At 41.8% G+C, this 22,466-nt stretch overlaps 1 protein-coding gene across 3 annotated transcripts in view; it reads right to left on the minus strand.

Annotated features, from left to right (window-relative positions):
• Nucleotides 1-21,808, minus strand: part of barx1 (BARX homeobox 1) — a 25,067-nt gene extending 3,259 nt beyond the window's left edge. For 2 of the 3 annotated variants that reach the window (XR_014569643.1, XR_014569644.1), the window contains exons 1-5: nt 21,194-21,808; nt 19,832-20,129; nt 18,720-18,804; nt 16,365-17,118; nt 10,526-10,573 (exon numbers count right to left, since the gene is read on the minus strand). Coding sequence is in view for 1 of the 3 variants with exons in the window: in XM_083771296.1 (XP_083627422.1) it covers nt 16,948-17,118; nt 18,720-18,804; nt 19,832-20,129; nt 21,194-21,404 (765 nt within the window). In the remaining 2 variants the exon portion in view is untranslated. Of the gene's footprint in view, nt 1-10,525; nt 10,574-15,726; nt 17,119-18,719; nt 18,805-19,831; nt 20,130-21,193 lie in introns of those variants that run through there. The other variant, XM_083771296.1, reaches the window with a different exon arrangement.
• Between the last annotated feature and the right edge of the window lie 658 nt (nt 21,809-22,466).

Consider the following 22,466-nt stretch of genomic DNA (forward strand, 5'->3'; position numbering starts at 1 on the left):
AATCCACCATCTTGGAACGTCCGGTCGGAAAAGCAACCAGAAATGAATGCTCGTGGCTTTAAAGGCAGCCAATAGCATTGGCTGCGGCTCTTCACTCTGTACAAGCAGTAGAAGCCCTAGAAGCATACGTAAACATGAATTAAAAAAATAACTTACTAAACGCATATCAAGATCATTTATAAAAGAGTTTAGACCAGAGATTGAAAACATCATGTATTTAATGGACAATCAAGTGTGAAGTCCGCCAAAACCTCATTCGCTTGAATGGAATGTTACAGCCAGCGGGAGGGGAAACAGCGACATCTGCTGGGCCATTAATTAGAACTGCATGCTGAAACCCACTTCCCTTTTGGCTTCAAATCCAGCAGAGCTTCCTTGCCGCCTCGTTCCAATGAAAACTCTCTTTTGAAGGTTTTAAAGAAAATAATTCATTACCTTTTTTACGTATTTATGTATTTTTGAGGGGCCTCTCCAATGTCTGGCTTGCAGACATGACGTCATGTGGCAGCCAAGTCATGCTCCCCCAAAAATCAGCAAGCCCCCAAAAACCAACAGGCTCCCACTCGTGATGTCATGTGTCAGCCACAGTGAGTGCCCCTCACTTATTTGGGGTCCCACTTGCAGTATCCTCACAGCCCACTGGCATGGGCCCCGGCCCACAGGTTGAGAAGCCCTGATTCCAAGCATAAACAGATTCCAATTCACGGCTTGTATATTCTCTGAGTTACAGACACGTAATAGTGCATTCGATACCTAACTATCAATCATTTCGTTGTGGAACTATTGGAACCCCATAGCATCAAGGACCCTTGGGGGGTCCCCGGACCCCACGTTGAGTACCGTGGAGGCCTACTCCATCCCTTAAAGGTGTCACCTGTCGAAAAGAAGTGATTTCCGAGCTATAAGAACTCGACGCGAGGAGTCACTTGTGTGAATATTTTGCTTCAAGGTCAGGTGAAATATTTTTGGCAACTTTTGTGTTATATGGTTAATCTGGGCCGTGAGGGATATTAATGTACGATTATCCATATTTGAGTTGCCTGTAAACCTAACACCCAAGTTGTAATGTCATTTTGGAGGCTTTGGGTGGCCTTGGAACAAAACTCTCTTTTCACGCTTTCCTTCCTCCCCCCCCCCCCCCCCCCCTTCTTCTTCATTTCAAACATCATCGCTCCATTTAGAAGCAGCTCTTGAAATGTGGTTTGGCAGTTTTTGCCGAAGAACTCTCCCCCTTCCCTGCTTCATTCATTCATTCATTCCTGCAGGAAAAACATTATGCTTCACTGGGAGTCAAATGCAAAATGAAAGGACAGTTTACATGCTCACATTCACCTCAACATCTAAAGATACTTTGCCATATGACAATGTCTCGTGCCGAAATAAAACAACTGCTTGTAAATCGACTATTTCGGTATTACAGTATTAATACCATATTCATATTAAAAGGTAAATGATCATCAATAATATGACTAATGGGAGCATAATTGCCTCCGCATGAAAACAAGTCTCATGCATTCTTTTTTTGGCAGCTGCCAAACATATCAAATTACATTTACCAGACATGTATACTCCCTCAGCACGAGAACAACACAATTAGGAACATCTACTTAATAAGCTAATCCTAAAATCAATTGTGAAAATAGCTGATCTGCAAGGTCACAACGCAATGCGACGCAACATATTGTGAGCTTGTAGATCATATGTTTTACTTATATCAAAGATGTTCCATGTACACAATATAATAGTCAATGATGATTATGCCTTGCTTCCACATTAAGGAATCCATTCCATTCCATATATCTGTGCCACTGGTCTCCACTGTACAACGGTCATTATAACTGTCACCTTTACTTAGCGTCCGCGAGTCGATCACAGACGCATGTACGTTCAGTTCCTGTGCCAGGACCTTCTGATTGTTTTTACTGAAATCCACTAAAGGCCAGTGAGGAAACTTCCCCCAGTGATTCCACAGCCATGTGAGGCCCATCTGGAAGATTATGGTTGCAAACACAAAAAGGCCCAATGCTATTTTAATCCACTTTGGATATTTCTACAGCCCGCAATCAAACAAAACGAGGACGGATTGGATAGCAGGCTGAATATCAAAAACAATCGCGTGAAATTGGGGAATGTGTTTGTTTCACAAGCCGTCCGACCCGAATGAATGACCGACTGCCCGTCGCGCGTCCTCTTCCTAATGCCTTTTGTGTGACGGTATAGCATCTGCCATGTTGTGAGCTTATAGATCTGCTAGTTTTGGCGCGTGCCGCCATCATACAATGAAGAACAGATCGGACTTAATACTACAGCCAAGTTAAGCCTTCAAAGGCGCTATTTCTAGGGTTAGCTAATGAATATTATTTTACATTTGAAAAATCAGTTGTGATAATATAACACCAGAATGACGGTAGAGAAATTGGAGGGGGGGGGGGGGATGCTGAGAAGAAAGGCTGACTGCTGCATTTTGCGAACGCCGCCACTGATCTGCAGCCTTCACATTTAATTAAAGTTGTTGCTCTGGTGCAGGTGTTATCAATTCACAATCCTCATCATCCCAAAATTGTAGTAAGATGATGTATATGCGGGCTGTCCAGTCTTTGACATCACAAATGGCTTAAACATCCCTTATACTAACTCTTTCCACTGGAACGTAGACCTGCGGGTTAAAGGGGGATACCGCTGCATTTCCAAAGTCAAATATGTGAGCTGCCTCTCTGCTAAGACCAGTGGGATGTCACCTTGAACACATTCTTTAGGTTTTAAACTTTTAATCAGTTGAGCCTCGATTTGATGCCAAACTAATGAAATGAGGATTTCTGTTTGTCTGTATACTGTGTGTGTGTAGTATGTGTATTTGCGAAAACACCAAGACAACTTGTTTTGGTGTTTTCGCAAATGAAACCGTTCAACTACGCACATTTCTAGATCAGCTTATTAATTAAAGCATGTAGTCCTTTAACATTAGCATTAATAATAATAGTAGGCTAATAAAAATAATATGCTTCACGTGTTTGTTTGTTTTTGAATCAATTTTTGAATCGATCAGGTCAGCAGTTAGAGGACCTGAGGGAGGCAGTTTGGAACACATCGAGGCAGGCAGTCATAGAGGTTGGAGGGTGCGAGACCATTGAGAGCTTTATAAACAAGTAAAATTATTTTAGAATCAATCCTAAAAACAACCGGGAGCCAATATGATGAGGCTAGAACTGGAGTTGGAGTGTCCTCCCTGAGATTGGGAGGTTGGGATATAATTCCCCACCCGGGTCATCATGCCAAAGACTGGAATCCAATCATGCCTCTCTGCTTGGCACTCAGCATATATCTGTACGTCTCTAAATGTTCTGACGAATTGAAAATGGTGAACCCGGTTGTAAACAAGTGTAATGCTTTATCATAGCGCCGTCCACAGTGACCGTTTTTGTATTGAGCTGTGCTTTCGTTTGAAATGTACCAATTATGCATAGGCCTACTGTTAATAAATCAATCAATCAATCAATCAAGGGTTGGCAAGTCCCTGTGACGTACAGTACTAGAGCCATGTCCACGTGGTGTACTTGTACATCATGGCTGGGGTATGTACTTGTACTACATCATGCCTCCTCATGCCCACTATACAGAAACACCTGGATGGTAACCGCAAGGTTGCCAGTTCCAACCCGGGCTCCCCCAGAGTTACTGTCGAAGTGTCCTTGAGCAAGACACTGAACCCCTAATTGCTCCCGATGTGCTAGTTGGTGCCTTGCATGGTTTCCGCTGCCATCAGTGTATGAATGAATGGGTGAATGTAATGCACAATCTCTGTAAAGCGCCTTGGATAAAGGCGCTATATAAATGCACCATTTACCATTTTTGACCCTACAGGACAGTGTTGGCCAGGGCAGCAGGCTCAGAGTCAGAACACTGACCAACTGTATCCTGCTGGCTTCAACATCCAGAAAATGCAGTTACGTGGATGACCTGCAGGCCATCACCGCTGCGATGACCGACATGGATGGCGACGGAAGGCGGTCTCAACGTGCACGGTAGCCTACTTGCGTAGGTAGCATCTGCATCTGTAACTGGGTATAGCCTCTGCCAATATGCTACAAATATCTATGCAAGCTCATGCCTCATGGTCTTCTGTGTGTGTGTGTGTGTGTGTGTGTGTGTGTGTGTGTGTGTGTGTGTGTGTGTGTGCGCGCGTTTGTGTCACATGTAAAAAATACAGTAGCTTGTAATCAGTTTTCGTGATCTGAATCACTTAAGACGATGTACTTTTGTATGACTCCTTTCAAACATTTACTCAGTCTATCAGTGCCGTGGTGCAGTTATCCAAATACCACAGCGCATACACGTCCAGCACCAATATGAAAGGAAGTTGTTTCCTCAAGATCGTTCAGAGATAAAATGTCTGTAACTTTTAAGCACCTCTCCAACTGGATACACACAGGCACACACACATGTGTTCGTCTGCGCGCATGTGTGTGTGTGCGTGTGTGTGTGTGTGTGTGTGTGTGTGTGTGTGTCCTGTATCTGAAAAAGGTTTTAAGAGGTCTGCTGAACGGTCTCATTTCAAAACAAAAAAGGACAAAAAGAAAGTTGGTTACAATACAGTACAACAAAAGTGAACGATTGAGGAAAATGGGTTTCCTTCACACTATAAGTAGGTCTTGAAGTTGTTACCAGAGAGAAGCTGCCGCCTTGTCATGTCTTACTTCTGAGAGGCCCTAGAAAGTGGGATTGACTTTCAAGCTGGATTTTTTTTTAAAGGAAACGGGCTTTTGTGCAGTAATTGCTATATAATGAGAGTTTCAGTGACCTCCCGCCACAACTTGGCCATGTTTTTTTATTTACTCATCGAGTGAAAGGCAACGGCTCCGTTAAACAGATGGAAAAAATATGTCTCTCTCTCCGGCTCCTGCGTTGGAATTTGATTTCTCCCAACAGCTGTCTTGCTTTACCCCAAGCATGAAGTCAGGGAATCGCCCATCTCAAATCAATCACGAACGCCTTGACGTTTCCTCCAAGCTGTGTGCACACAGAGCTGACCAGAGGGGCCAACACGTTTCTCACACGCGTGACGTCAAACGGGTGACGAGTTGGGACGGGTCTGTCAACGTCTGATGGGACGCCCCCTCCACATCACATGTTGAAGAGGTTGTGATGATACCATTCTGTCGCTATCGGTACACAACTCCAATGGTGCTGAGTTGGCGGAAGCAGACCTCGCACCACATTGAGCCTCAAAGGGCTCAAGTTTGCCTGCCTTTGTTTTAAATGTTTTTAGCGGACTTGTCAACTCGTGCATTATGAGTTGGGAGTGGGCACTTCCGCGTTGGCGGGATTACCGGGACTGTTGTCGAACGTTGATGGACGCTCAGATGTTGCCCCAAGCTGTCAGTATAGTGCTACTTGAGAGTGGGAATGTGTAGGAGAAGTGAATGTGCTGCGTGCGTGGTGACCGATATTGAACCTGAATTGGACATCAGCTGAGCACCATATTATTATTAGTATTACATACAATAAAAAAGTGATTTTCTGAATTTCAGTCACTAGGATGAAACAAAAATAATGACAATCAAAAATATAAATCAGGAAAACCGTGTTTATGCCTTTCCTTGGGCTTAATAAAGTCCCCTGGGTAAATTTGGGGGAACAAAAAAGAACATAATTTCCTTCTACATTGCCTCTACATTGCCAGGGCAGGTACAGTTCTAATGTTAGTCATTATGAATTGTAACAGGTAAATGCTGAAGTCTGGGGGACTCTGTTTATTTAAACTGTGGCCCCCGAGTGAGGGGGGGGGGGGGGGGGGGGTTAAGAAGGGCATAACAGAGAGGACTTTATGCCACCATCACTTCAAACTGCAAAATAAAGTTGTTCTCCATGCAGTTCATTTCCTCTGAGAAGTGGCGAGCTCTAGGCCTCATAATGAATGATAGTTACACTCAACTGCTCGTGAAGCTGTTAAGTTATACTGCATTGCAAATCGCAGCATGGTGTACTGTTAAGTATTAATTCACAAATGGCGGTTTGAACTTGAGCCTTACGTGCTTACACAACAGTGATGTGAATAAACGATTCTGGCGTTGGCAAATATCAGGCGACAAATTTGTTGATGATGCCTCATTCTTTCTTTTTTTTATTTTTATCCCACGATTTTGTAACCCATTTTTCACCCCTGTGTCAATTATCTAATGTGATCCTGGGCTCTACACACCCTCTGCCAACCTAGTTCCCATACAGTATATGGGGGACATGGTGAGAGCAACGGACTTGAACTCAAGTCCATTGGACGTAGCGTGTGGAAGGAACACGTTACTCCAACCAGTTCCTTTCCCCTGCATCAGGCGTCCCGGCTGGCCAGGGGGAGGCAGTTTAGAGACCAGGATTTATGATGCCTCATTCGTACATGATGTGGATGATCATATAGGCCGAAGCCAGTAATGATACTCTCATGAGTCATGACACAAACAGATCAATGTGACTTAATCACACAAAGAACTTCAGCGTCCCTGTTCTGGGGTGATCATTCGGCAGAGATATTTAGTGTACAGAGACAAAAGGAGGAACCTATTATAGAGCCCTGGGGAACCCTGGTCATCTAAGTATAAAGGGTGTAAGTGCTTAGATGTCATGTCTGCCAAAAGGATGAAATGGCCTGTGAGACTTGGTCAGTTTGTCACGCATCACAGACACTGGAGCTCCAAAATGAACGATCCAATTCTGTTGACAATGGCAGCAGTTTGGAACAATCGTGTGTAAACGACACATGGCCCTGCTTAATGGAATGGAAATAGTTGCCATTAAGCTAACTACCTGTCAGTCTATAGGTTCTCCCGATTTCACTCCCTGATTATTAACTTTTATCTTCTTTGGTTAGTGTAATTGTGGCACGTTTCTGTTATCATTTATTATTGTTTGTTGTTGCTGCTTTTGCCCCGTCTTGGCAAGGTCTCCCTCGCAGAGGTTCTGTATTGTATTTAGTCTTAACCTTAGAACCGTATAACCAGAAGCAGTATTGAACAAGCATCGATTGCACAATGCATGCATCCATAACTCAATGTAAATGCTGAACTTAATAGATATTTTTATCTCTTTTTCTGATTGGCTAGTATTTCAATTTGAATACTGCTTTGACTTGATTTAGTTGTCTAAATGGAGTCTAATAACTAGCTGCTATAACTAACAGTTTGATCAAGAATTTACAAAATCAGACAACTGACACGTTATTCTTCTGTATGCTGCAGCCTGGGTGTGCACGACGTATAGGCCTACTCACGTGGGCTGGGCTGAGTGCTTAACAGCTGTGGTTCTAGTACATTTTCATGTCAATTTCATGTACTAATGTAATTTTGGAATAGGCAGCCAAAGTATAAAATAGGGTTAAAGTGGTTAAACTGTTTCTCATTTGGGGACACCCATGGAACCCTCCAAAGGCCCTCTGAGGGTCCCCAGTACCTCACTTTGAGCATCGCTGATTTAGACAATATCCTCACATGTTTATCACGCTCGGCCCCCATCGCACAATGCATGTCCAGCTTAATGCACGGAGCAATGATAACATGCCTCACCGTAATCTCAACATCATTCACATGGAATTATCTCTACGAGTTTAATTTTTAACAGCCTTGCAAGAAAGCGGGAAAAAAAACTCTTTCTTGTTGTCAAGGAACATCCAATGAAAACAAGGGGAAGAATGTCAGCGCTGATGTGGACCTGTGCCTGGTCAGACTTGGGTTTCAGTCTAATTGGGATCATACGCCGCATGTGCAGTTTTGGCACATACGTTACATTAATCAGAGGGTCTTTAATCGTGGAGAAATTCTCCCTTGTGCGCGGCTGGCTGGCTGGCTGGCTGGCTCACTGTGTGTGTGTGTGTGCATGCGTGTGTGCGTGGGCCGGACACTTATAACCACACCATCCTGGGCTCTGTCTAAAAAGCGTGCACCTTTTTGACTCCATAAACACCCGGCTCCACAATTGGGGTCAGCAGCGCCCTGGGCCCCCTCCACAACCCCCCGGTCCATTATGGCAATGGTTCTCAAAGTGGAGTCTGGGGACTCTGCAGGAGTCCTTCAGGGGGTTCCAGGGCGCCCTGAGAAAAGAAAATCCTAATATGGCATCGATATCAGTTTTGCCACTCACTAATACAACTTGTGACCTGCTACTTTCAAAAAAATGAAAGAATTTTTTTAATGTTTTTGAAACATTTTAACAACCCAAATCTTGTATGGGAGGCCCCTGGCACAAAGTATTTTCAGATGGGGGTCTGTTGCCAAATACATATTAATTTGGGGGTCCTTGACATGAAAATGTTTGAGAACTGTTGGCTAATTGCACCAGAATGCTGTCGTTGCCGCCACAGAGAGAGAAAGAGAGAGAGAGAGAGAGGGGGGGGGGGGGGGGGGGTCTCATAATGATTCAATTGCATGGATATGTAGATGTTCCAAATGTTCTGATTCCTGGGCTGGACTGACTCGTCCGTCCTCCTGATTGTAATTTATGTCGGAAGTCGCTTTGCTGTCCAACTCCAACGCAACATTGTTCAAAGCCCATGGCGGGAGGGGGGGTGGGGGGATGGGGGAGCGTATTATGGGGGTGGGGGGTGGGTGAAGTCTGCATCATATACGGCTGACAAAGGGAGCCCCACTCTCTGTACAGCCGGACCCCTAGCGGAGACCCCACACATTCTGTGTGTACTGTTTTGTCTTTGGCAACTTCAGGCTTCAAGTCTGCTGTTTGGGTTGACCTGTCGTTCATTTGCATACACAGTTAAATTCCTGAATGTTACTTTAACTCTGAGTGTGTATGAATGGACCCAAAGGGTCTCATCATACACTCTCAGAGTTAAATTAATGCTCAGCACTTGACTCTGTATGATTAGGCACTGACAGAAATTTGACATTCTGGACAAGGGCTGATTAGCCATTTGCTTAGATGTGCGTGCGCTGCGTGCGCTGCGTGCGCTGCGTGCGCTGCATGTGTGCGTGTGTGTGTGTGTGTGTGTGTGACATACACAGATGTGTATGTCAGACGGGGATCTTTAAGTGAAATGGAGAAGTGTGCTACAGTACAAGAGACCAGACCACCAGTGAAAAAATGCACACGTTGGATGATTAACAAGAATGTCAAGAATCTGAAATCCATAAGAGAGAGAGAGTTCTGAAGACCTATTGTATACACAGTATCCATAGAAATGAACAGAAACATTTGGCAAACCGTTCTCGTTAAGAAACTGTTATGTACTTACGTTGTACTTGCTTATCTTGGTTCTTGATTCTTAATGTGTAATCATGTTGTAGTTATATTACTTTTGTCTTTGAAGAAACTATTTCAAATGTGGTGGTGTTAATATCTCTGACAGTGTACAAATTGACCCTTGCCAGTCCATATTTACATTAACACTTGTTAATTAACATTTTACTGTGTGGGATAATTAGTGCCAGCAATCCTGCTGGTAAAAGTGAATCTTTTGAAACTCAAGTCATGATGGTAGACCACAACAATACAAGCCCACACTTTAGTGTATTTGAAAGTCTGTCATTTCAGAGTGAGTTTAATTTTCACATTATAACGTATTGTTATGTGTCAAGTAGCTTTGGACCACAAGTTCATGGGTTCGATCCCGGGCACTCAGCGTATATGAGTAGTGTGGCTTGGGTGCGGCAAGTCGTGCGGGAAATACTGGATACTGATGGTAGGTGTGGCACTCCACCTCAGCAATCCATCTCCCAGGGGTCTAGCCCATTGTAACGGGGACAGACTCCATCTCCCAGGGGTCTATAGCCCATTGTAACGGGGACAGACTCCATCTCCCAGGGGTCTATAGCCCATTGTAACGGGGACAGACTCCATCTCCCAGGGGTCTATAGCCCATTGTAACGGGGACAGACTCCATCTCCCAGGGGTCTATAGCCCATTGTAACGGGGACAGACTCCATCTCCCAGGGGTCTATAGCCCATTGTAACGGGGACAGACTCCATCTCCCAGGGGTCTATAGCCCATTGTAACGGGGACAGACTCCATCTCCCAGGGGTCTATAGCCCATTGTAACGGGGACAGACTCCATCTCCCAGGGGTCTATAGCCCATTGTAACGGGGACAGACTCCATCTCCCAGGGGTCTAGCCCATTGTAACGGGGACAGACTCCATCTCCCAGGGGTCTAGCCCATTGTAACGGGGACAGACTCCATCTCCCAGGGGTCTATAGCCCATTGTAACGGGGACAGACTCCATCTCCCAGGGGTCTATAGCCCATTGTAACGGGGACAGACTCCCGCGTGTTACTGGCTGATACCGACAATAAGCCACTCCCAACCTAATTCTTAATTATCACCATGGGATTTGTTCCATGATAACAAGGAGATGCACGAATGCAATGCAAAATATGTAGAAAATCTCCCTTTGATATTCTGCATAGCTTACTTTCCTTTTTGTCCGCGCACGCACGCGCACACATTTTTTTTTTTGGTTTAGAGTTTAGACCAAAGATAAAAGGAAAGAAGCATTTATTGTAATTTCTGGTTCTTAAAGTAGCCTACCTCATATAGGACCGCCACAAACGTGTTCTTTACTGGTGCCTCAGGAGCCTAGAACAAAAAAGGTGAGTAAGAAAAAAGTTTGCTGATCTAATTGGAAACACAGTGCATAGGCTACCTGTATGTATGTATATATATATATATATATATATATATATATATAAAACATTTAACGTTAGAGTTTAACATTTAACGATAACTCCTACAGATGTACAGATGTGACCAACAAATGCAACATGAAACATTTTCTCCCTGAGTTTAGTTATAGATGAATGAACACTGACGTGTTCATGAACTTGTAACTTTACAGGGCTTGGAAACGACAACCTCACGATGACAGTGCTATTATTCCACACACTACACTGTATGTGGATCAGGTGCCATGCAGGTGCAAGTTCTAAAGACAGCTAACGGATACACACCCCCTCTCCCCCCCCTCACGTACCCACTCCCTCCAAGCACATTTGGGGCTCCATCTTGCGCCACCCTTATCCCTTATCCCTAAACTTATTTGCCATTTTCTTACTATTTTGAAAAACATTTTAAAATAGTTCAACGAGCCGATCTACATCTACATGTTGTGAGGTTTTTTTAAATAGTAAAAAAATGGCAAATAATTTTAGGGATAAGGGTTAAGGGGTGGCGCATGGCTCGTGATGTACAATGCCAAGGACACTGACGATTAAGGTCTTTAAGTTTACACAGCTGCATGTCCACAATATGTTTACATTAGATGTTATGTAATCTCCATAACATGTTTACATTCTAATCATCTAGACTTCACAATAAGTGTGCTTTGAGTGTTAATGATCTAGCACCACTGTTTTCCAATTTGTGGACCAATTTCTATGGGTTTCTTTATTATACATTTAAAAATATATATATTTAAAAAGATAGTTTTTTTTTTATATAATTAAGTAGTAGTGATAATAGCTGATCTACAAGCTTGCAACGTGGCGCGAAGGCGAAGCAACGCGGTGTGTCCTTGTAGATCTGCTATTTTCACTATTTCGGGTCCCTGGCAAACACCTTTGTCAAAACTCTTCCCTTATCCAGTATCCACCCTTCTTGTTGGTTGTATAAACGTCCCCCTCACCCTTTTTTATTATTCTATATATTGCCAAAGCTATGAACAAAACTGCATTTCACTCTTACAGTATGTACCATGACAATAAAGACCACCTTGTAACCTTGGATGGTTGTTAACACACTTCCATTTCCTCACACTTTTCAAGTTCCCAGTCCTCAACCCGGCACAGAAACTATTTAAGTGGAACTAAATCATCTTGTCCTTCTGCTAGCCATCAGCTCACAGCTTTATTTATAGTATAAAAAGTATCCACACTGATGAGGAATCAACGACCTTTTAAGCCAAACAAGGTTCACAGGCTCACAGAATTGCTCAGAGCTATAATATTATGTTAAGGTAGCATCAAAAATCCAGAGTGAAATGGATTCTTTCTAAACTCTCTAAAACTTTTACAAACACAACGTGACGTGGTTTAACGCACCGGACAAGTCAGAGAAATGGAATGTTGTTTTAAATATTGTCGGTTCCAAACCAAAACATGTTGCGTTTGGAAACTCTCTGTTCTCTAAGAGACCTCCTAGTGTGAACGCAACCAGAAAATCATTTCACATTCTATCCTAATTGTTAGAAAGTACTGCTTGTTTCCTACACAGTAAAACACCGGAGACCAGAGTGTTCTTTTAACTCTGAGAGTGTACTGTACAAATGTAACCAAATGGACCCTTAGAAGCTCCACTATGTAACTGTGCAATTCTACCCCGGATTTGAACCCGGTTTCCTGCAAATCCTACCATTGAACTAATGGAGCCTGCCTGCTTGCTCAGGCGATAGATTTCACATGATCCAAATGTCTTAATAGAACAGCAGGGAGACAAAATACAACCGCCCCAATTGTATATGTTAAATTGTATCTATCATGATTGGACAAAATTCATTGTATTCTTGAAAAAAGTTCCACAACCTCCTTTCAGGGTCCAATTTGGTTACATTTGTATACACTCTGAATTGGATGAATCAACACTGAGGATTATACTGTGCAAAATGAATAAGTCTTCAGCATCACTTCCATTAATTCCATCTATTTCACTCTTCAAGTTTTCCTCTGTGAATATGACAGTAATAATACTAATACTTTAAGTTTAGTTTAGCTATAACATTCAGATTGTATTGACTTGCGTCTATAGTCTCTCAAAAGACACTTTCTATTGCTGTTATCATGATTTGTTTTAAACTGTATATTTTGATATTTAATATTCTGTATGGTTATTTGTCCAGTTTGTTTGAGTGCTGACTAATGTATTGGACACAAGCCTCTTACTGTTTGGTGTCTCACCCCTTGAACCACTTGCCACTGCTGTACCTTTTAAAATGCTCAGTCAATCAAACGTGCATGTTGTATTAAAATGTTGTATACTTTGCCGGCAGACAATTAGGGTTTCTTATATAGCTTGTAAACACATCTACAATATACCGGTAAACTATTGTCTAACTATTTCGTTTGATTTACAGCCATGCAGTTTAAATTGTCCTAATTTGTAGTTTTTGTTCAAATTGCTTTTTCAGATGTATACAACATGGTGTGTGTGTGTGTGTGTGTGTGTGTGTGTGTGTGTGTGTGTGTGTGTGTGTGTGTGTGTGTGTGTGTGTGTGTGTGTGTGCGTGCGTGCGAGAGAGAGAGATTATTCATTCATCATGTTAACACTAACAGTCTTAATTTGTCATCCTTTTTCATTTATTTATCGCTATAGGCCCATTTTTATGATCATTGTGCAAAGCAATGACGAGGAAGAAGATGTCCATACAATTCACAGCATTAATTGTTCCATTAGATAGTCTTAAAAAGACTCCCAACCGTTTACAGCATTAAGAAGTGATCTAGTTATAGGCAATACAGATCATAATCTATACACCTATTTTCATCTGTATTATAGTGGGTTGTATTTGTACTGTTGTACAAGTCAAATATTACTCAACTAAGTGAAAATTGCTGTCATATCTGAGTTAAGGTACTGGTAGAAATACTTTTTTTTAAATGTAGGCTATAAAGCGCAGGCTTTTGCAATGTGATCTGGAATCAAAATTACAATATTTGTCTTCTTTGAAATGTAGTGATGGAGTGAAACCCCAATTAAAATAAAAATGCTCAAGTAAAGTAGGCTATACAAGATGAAGATAGCTCATTCGAGCATGGGGCTAAATATGTCTTTTTTTAACGTTTTATAGCTATTTGTTATTATTATGTAATATAATAAATTACATCTGGCCACAAAAGCTCACAGGATCTACTGAATGTGAAGGTAGCCTACTGGGGGGAAGCATGTGTCATATAGGCTCAATATGTCAGTTTGACACATTCAGTAGATCCTGTGATCTTTAATCTTTTGCGGCCAGGTGTGATTTCTTGGTGTCTAGTAGGACTATAGTAAATAATAAACAAATAAATCGTATAAAGATTTGTAAAGAAAATACATATTTAGCCCCATGCTCGAATGCACCCGCCCCCTGTCAAAAACAGCTAAAATCCCTAAAACAAAAGAAAGCAGCAAATAAAATAAAAAATACACTCACCTTTTATACTTAATCTAATAACAAACCTAAAAAACTAAAGTTGTCCTTTAACAAAACGGTAATTTACCATCAAGGACAGGACAGGTCACAGCCTGATTGGCTACAGGACGTTGTCGTGCCCATGCCGAATCAAATGCATTATTAGTAGCCAATTAAGCCTTATAAGCATTTAGGCCCTTCCACAGCCCATCATGTCTAGGACCATGATGTGATTTAAACTGAGGATACATTATCCACGTGCGGTTGAATGATAGCACACTTGTGACGTTAACATTCAATGATCCCTCCACGTCATTCTTAAAGCCAATTTGCAGCCCTAAACCTACTCTCTATCAGACATTATAGGCGTATATAGGTCCTAATGATCTATAATGAGTGACAATATAAGTCTACTAATTGGTCCATTTTAAAATAGATTGCCATCATCAGCACAGCAGCCATAATTATTTTAGCGCACCAGTCCAGAAACATAGCCTATACTGTGTGTAGCCTGTACAGGCCTACATAGCCTTTGTTATAGCTTATAACACAATGTCGAATGATCACCCGTCTTGAATCACGCATGCTGTGAAAGGCATGCAGCTTTTACAAATTGTAGGGCAGTGTTTATTTCCTGCTGGAGTGTAATTTGATGAAACAGGTTTTTAAACATTTCTTTACGAATGAATTAGTATGGACAGAAATAGCTTTTATTTGGACCATTGTGTTGACTTGAACGTGGCCTCTACAAAATCCCCGGCCGGGATTAAATCCCGTCAAATGTGGTAAGAGGGGGAATCAGCCTATCCAAACATTTCTCCGTCAAATTATAGGCTGTGCTCGATTCAAAAAGTTACCAAATGCTTGGATGATGTGCCTTTTATGCGACTAACACTATATATTACCTCTGTTGATGCAACAGATTGGAAGTAAATAAATACGATAAAAATGCTAAAGCCGCAAATCCTCAAATTAAAAGCATACATTTCCACATTTTGCTCTGCAGCTTTGCGCAACGTTGATTATTGAACTTGAATCACACCCGTGCTGCGGCGGCTAAGGGCGCTATAAGAGCCTTTAGGACGGTCTGCTCTAGACATTGAAGGCTTTTCCTTTCAGTATAGCCTATAGCAAAACGCGTTTGGTGCACGTGACGTGAATGTGTTATAAAGTTATATCGTCGCGTTCAGGCGCCCATTATGTCCAAAACCGTTATACTTTTCAGGAATCTGGGGGAAGAGAACCGGCTGTGTTCCAATGGATCTGGATCCTATAGTTAATATGTGGATGGGAAACAGTTTAAATGTGGAGATATAGGCCACATGAAGGTTTATGTGAATCATGAATGTATACAGCTTATTATATTTGAAGTCTGGCAAAAAAAAACATTTTTAGATTCGATTGACATTCACAAAATAAACGTTATGCAAATTGCCATACTTTGCCATACTACAATTTACTATTTATTTTCTCATTTTCCCATAAACATACAGCAATAAGGCCTAAATACAGTATAGGCTATACAGCCTACATATTAAATTAATGGCTGCTGAGTTACAACGGGTTAAATCAAATTGAAGAACACCTGCAGTGTTTGATATCACATGTAAATTGACCTAATGCTGCTTTATAGGCCTACTGAACTATAAGTGAATTTATATATGGATTACTTTAATGGCGAGCACTCTTTCAAACACACTGCAACATCTCTTGACATAATTAACTCATTAATAGCTTGTGTGTGTGTGTGTGTGTGTGTGTGTGTGCGTGCGCGCGTGCGTGTGTGTACTGCACATTTGAATTTAATTATTCAATTTAACATTGTAGAGTATAGACCTATTGGATCAAATTGGGTGGATATAATCGTATTTGTGAGGAATGTGACAAAGCATTTTAAATACATTTTCACTGTGTCTAAAATAAGATTTTTGAGATTTTGTTTTTACCCCTTAAAAATAAAAGAGCAGTGTTAGTGAAAATATATTTAATAATTACACAAAATGACATACACGACAAATGAATGAATAAACGGACACTGTGTGAAAAGTGGATCCACTAGGGCTGGTTTATACTTCGTCGCATGACGGTTTCACTCGCCTATTTTCGGCGTGACGCCGGCATACGACAGAGCATGAATTAGGCTTTTAAAGCACCCAATTATAGTCCGTCGTACGATGGTGTCGCACGCCCGCAACAAAGCATAAATTGAGCTCTGATTTTTTTTTTATATAGAATAATATGTACAATAAAAGGTTTGAGACCTACTGGTTCAGTCCTGGACAGCTTGCTTGCATGATGGAACAAAATTTTAAAAATAAAAAGTTCTTCGACGTGATGTGTTTGTCGTTGCTTTGAACAGAGAGACTTGAGCTTCGGATGCATCAGGATTCGGTGCAGGAATGCAAAAATAACAATAATAATAATTATAATAATAATAATTATAATAATAACAATATAAAAGCTATACAAAAACACCAAGGAGTTCCAGGAGAAATGGTCTCTGTACCTCAGTGCCATTTTACAAGTCCCAGTCAGGAGTTCTCTCTAGAGTGTTTCTTAGGCGTCATATCAGAATCAGAAGTGTGTGTATATCACACCGTTTCTCAACAGCGGTTCCGGGGGACCACCAGGGATCCCAAATGGGCCCTTACGGGTCTGTCTGTCCCTCTGGGAGTGTACAAATGGAACCAAATAGACCCGTATTTTGTACACTTTCAGAATTAAATCAACACTGAGTGAGGATTTACAGTGCATGGTCCCATTGATGGAAGTAAAAAAAAAGTATCAAAATGGGAGGTCCGTGTCTAAATGCTTATCAAACTGAAGCAGTCCTTGGAATGGAAAAAGGTCATTCCTCCTGGCTGGTGTTGTCTAGATGTGAAGAAGTTGAGCCCTCCGACACTGACTGGCTTCTGGTTTCCTGCTCGGAGGAGAGCAGCTGTTCGCTGGTGGGGATGCTGTTCTTCTTGGGCCGGCCTTTAGGCTTAGTGGGAGACTCCAAGCCCCCTCCTTGTAAAACCTGCAAGCACAAGAATCACCACAAAACTCAATGTACTGTTACAATGTAAAAGTTAAGCACTTTCACCCATTTAAGACACTCTCACCCATGAGCGACTGACAATAAGCAAGGTAAACACATGTGAGAGACAGTGTATAGTAAAGTACCAGTATGCATGAGTTTAATATAAAAATAATGTGTACATTGAAACTATTGTGTATAGGATCAGGATGGAACTATAGCATCTACAATTTTGTCCATGGGTTTGATACTTTAATTGCATGTATTATTAACATAATAGCAGTGGTTCTCAAACTTTTTCATGGACCCCCGATTTAATCTATTCCGCTGAGATATAAGAAAAGCTGATCTATATAGAAGCTCACAAGGCACTGCATCATAATATGAGCTTGTGAATCGGCTATTTCAAATAGCTATAGGATTAAAGTGGCTAAACTGATTTTAATGCTATATTCAGAAAGACTTTGCAGGGGACCCCCTGGAACCCCCTAAAGAACCCCTGGGGTAAGTGCACTTTATAGGAATTCATTAAACCCTCTATTCTTATAGCCTAAACTTGACCCGAGTTGGCTCTGTACAGTATACTTGTTCCAGCTTATCTCTTCGCTCCAAACAATCTACCAGATCACAACACATCACATTGTTCACGATCATGTAATTGTAGATCGTCTATTTTCACCAAATGTTTGCCCCACACTATAGGGTTCAAGTACAATCAAAACATTCTACCCTATATGCAACTTTTGGTCCATTTGTATTCCGGTCAAATGACGGGCCTCCTTTGGTGTATGAACACAAACTTTGTCCTATACACGAAATTAAAATCCCATTGCCAGTGAATGAAGAATGTTACGTCATAGTCTCTGAGCAAATAGACATAGTCTCTATTTTCCGTCATGATCTATTTTCCGTCATGATGATGTACGATGATAAGAGTGCCCCTCACTTCACACGGGTGTGATTTTTAAAACACAACGGATGCAAATACTGACCTTATATTCTCAAGACTACAATAGTGTATACAAATGTACACTCTCAGAGATAAAGCTATAGGAAGTTTATATTGTTTGTAAAATATTGTCCTGGCGATGAAGTGAAACGAAATGAAAATTCAGACTGAGTGTCAGACTGAGTGTTAGCTGTATATTCTATAGAATCATTGCTATAGGTAGGGTGTTTGTTCAGTAACAGGGCTCTCCCATATCTCTCCAGCTCTTTAGTAAACAGAAAATGCACATTCAGCTTGGGATACAAATTGTATTCAATCAGGAGAGAGAACTCAGGATAAACAAGTGAAACTGGAAGTGATGACACAAAGAAACGAGCAGTCAAAAACTGGAACACTTGTAATGTAATGTAAGCTGAGTTACTCTCTGCTGAAATTGGCAACGGAGTACGGACCTGCAAATGTATTTCGTTTTGTTTTATGAAACAGCTGGAGCGATATGCAGGAGACCCCCATGTTGCACAAACTGTATATTGCTATGGGAATATCTTTAAACGCTTTAACGAAATAAATACTATACTATAATATTATACCTTTGTTTTTCCCCCCTGTAAATTAACACATGATTTAAATGAAATCTGATATGATAACTTACTATTTTCTTCCATTTCATCCGTCTGTTTTGGTACCATGTTTTGACTTGAAGCTGACTGAGACCCAGAGACTCCGCCAGGTCTATTCTGTAGAGACAGGATGAGAAAAAACACCCTCAGTCAGTCCTGTTTTAATTTGACTCTGATTCATGGGTATACAAATGTACCCTGTCACAGTTACACATTGATTCATTGACTCAAACAAATTAAACAAAAAACAGGATTTGACTTGTATTGTAAAACTCCTCATTCTGAAACATAATGGGCTCTTAGGCTAGTGGTGGAACATATACACATTTTAAACGTTATAAGTACAATTTTGAGGTAACCTACTTTTTATTTGATTTTGTATTTCCATTTCTTGATACTGTACTTCTACCCATTAAAATTAAATGTTGTACTTTACTAATTACTTCTAGTGGCAACGCCTATATAGTTACTTTGCAGATTTAGCACATAATCAGCCCCACAATGTTAAAGTAATGAACACATTAAAGCGTTACTGTATAGTCAAATGATTGTGAAATGGACCATTCTGGGTAATTTCCATAGCCTACTTTTACTTATAGTATATTGTAAGTATATTTTGTATTTCAAATCAATCAATCCATCAATAAATCAATCAATCTGCGTTCTTGTTCCAACATTGGCTTATAGGCCGGGTCAGGTGTGAAGTTTTTAATACTAGGCCGGAATACTATCCGGAACTTCCGGAAGAGTGAGTAACTAAACATTGTGGGCACCTCAATGTTACATTGGCTATTTTCCCCTATAATGTACAACAATTAAGGCCTAATATTTCTGCTACAAATTGCTACAAAAAGGTCATTATATATGGGCATATTTAAATAAGATGTTGAAGGTAAATTGAGGTCTGATAATGATGCCTGCAGTCAAATCGTGTATACAGTCTATAGAGACTACGTCACATTATTTCAGACCCTAACATTATGCAATTTAACATTATGGACCGGTACCCCCAAAGTGTGGGAGCCCACTCTTCCTATAGCTTTATTTGTAAATCTCTGAGTGTACAAATGCACTCTCTCAGACTCTCAGAGATGAATGAAATAAGCACCTACAATACATGTGTGGGGTATTTGAGCAGACCCACCTATCTGGTGTGGAGAGATATTTCTGCTTCTCAAATCTCTTCTCTAAGCCCATTAATTGCAGTTCGGTAAAGACGGTTCGGCTCCTACGGCCTTTCTTGGTCTTCCCCCCGAGATCGGAGCCGTGCTGCTCCAGCTTGCCTCGGAGATGGAGGTCCAGCGGGAGGTGGTGAGACGCGGGGCCGATCCCGAGGCCCGGGGGACCGGATAGGAGCGGGGATCCTAGCGGGGAACCCAGCGAACACGACAGCGGGGACATGGGGAACTTCAGCAGGCCTGTCTGGTGGTCGGCCTTCAGGACTGCATTGGGGGGGGGGGGGGGGGGGGGAATATCCAAAATATTAAACTTTCTGTCTGGGACTGCTAGAAAAGTATTCATTTAGGTTATTAAAAAACGATTATTTAGGTTAATAAAGCGCGGGCGAGTGCTGCTATTGCAAGAAACATCGACAGATATGGCTATTCAACGCCTTCAAAGTTACAAACATGACCTCGAAAATTCGCAAACAGGAGCGGTTTTCAATGACAAAATAAAGTAAACCAAAACCAATAACCGGACTCGAAGAATATAATTGGGATATAGGCCTAATGTCTAATGTGTAGCCTATACCTATATACTCACTATACAAAGCCAAAGTGCAGTAATTGCATGGGTTATCGCCTCGGTATATATGTGATATTGCACTAATTGTAGGCATACATCAGTTCACGAGGTGTTTATCCCCCAATTCATGTTTGACCTTTGAGACAAATAATCCAGTGTGTCTAAAAACATAGTTTTGGCTAGGGCATGCAGTATAGGCCCTATAAGACAGTTTAAAATAACTAATAATCAATTATTATTATTATTACTACCGTAAGTCACAAGTGTAACGTAGATTTCAAATTATGTGCTTTCACACACAAAATACATTTAATCAATGGGAAACGGACAGAGCTTTAAGCATACGTTCTTGTTGAATTATTGTTTAATAATAATAATAATAATAATAATAATAAATAGCATAACTATTATTGAGTGGCTGACAAATGCCTTCAATCGGAACATTGAACCCGCTCGTTGCCTTTGCGCAACAATTATTATTTTTGACACTGGCCGCTAAAAAATAAACACTGCAGTCATACTTTTCTTACAGAAGCAACTGAATATGTCGGCTAGTTGAGTTCTTGGTCCAACAAGCTTTTCTTTGGGAATAAACCCAGGAATAAATTCAAATCGCGCATTATTATAATTTTTTGTTACGCATTTTACGCATTGGTTTTATTCTCACCAAACGGACCCGAAAAAGAAAGGGTCCAGTTGGTTAGGTTGCAGTTGCACTCTCCGATTTGTATAATGAACCCTATTTCCATGCAGAACTCACGCAGATGGTTGTGGAAGGGCCGGGCCGCGAGCAGAGCCTGTACTCCGAACTTGAGCAGGTCCCCGGCCGGGGAGCTGCAGGACACCTTGTGCTCCGGGTGCTCCGTCAAGATCTCCTCGATCATGAAGCTCCGGTAGCGGTGCGACCTGTGGTCGGCGTGCACGTCCCCACCCACGGGGTAGTAATGCGCCATGTCCAAGGGATGCTGCATGGTCACCGGACCACGAGCCGGCCTGTATACCCACCCGGGGATGAAGTGCTCCCAAGTCCGCGGGACTCGGGAGGGATACCCCCTCCTCCTACGCCGACCGGTGGTTCGAATCCCGGGTGTGTGTTTACACTTATCCGCCCGGTTCACCGCTCAGTCACTCTTTCTTCGAACTCGCATTCCTTTGCTTTGCGCGATAGTTGCAGCCTTGCTGCGGAGGTGGGGAACTGATAAATATCCTCAAGTTTATATTGAAAAAAACGGGTTCAACTAAAGAAACAAAGTCCACAGAAGCAGCGTGTTGAAGTCCAGATTCTGGCTCGGTTCGCTTCGGAACGGAACCGCACAATCACGTGTACAAAATATGACCGTAAAACGTCTTGTTCATGCGCTCAATGCGTTGCGCGTCACCGTGACAGTGAAATGAGGAATATGTTTATGGGTTTTATGAGTCTAGTCACTTAGCTCCACCTCCACCTCTGAGCACACTGTCAAATCCATAGTGGCCGTTTAACCCTGAGAGTTCAAAATGGACCCCTAAGGGTCCATTTGGTTACACTCCCGAGTCCGAGCCCTCGGTCCCAGCGTTGCAAATTAATATTGAGAATTTTACGGGTGTAGCAAATCCACCACGTCGACTGATGTCTGATGGTATAACATTTGTAGTCTCCAGAGTTAAATGCTAACTGAGGATTTGGAGCGTGCATGGGTTTGTCTTGGCTTCCCTCATCATCACTAAACCCAAAGTTACATGCAAAAGGCGCGCTATTTCTGCATGAATTTGCATCATGTCAAAGGAACACAAACACAATCCAAAGCCCCATACAGGAGGCTATGGATATTGTATAGCCTATATACAAAAGACTAAATGAAGCGTCCGCGAGGATGTTAAAAATAAATATAACACAATCAATCATATATGCATGCGTCACGAGTCACGACTTCAGTGGAGAGAGAGAGAGAGAGAGAGAGAGAGAGAGAGAGAGAGAGAGAGAGAGAGAGCGAGAGAGATGAATGGGAGGTGAAGCCAAACCTGCAAAGCAGACATTTTCATATATTTTGCAC

The sequence above is a fragment of the Protomyctophum parallelum genome (assembly GCF_964188405.1).
Source record: "Protomyctophum parallelum genome assembly, chromosome: 8".
Lineage (NCBI taxonomy): Eukaryota > Metazoa > Chordata > Actinopteri > Myctophiformes > Myctophidae > Protomyctophum > Protomyctophum parallelum.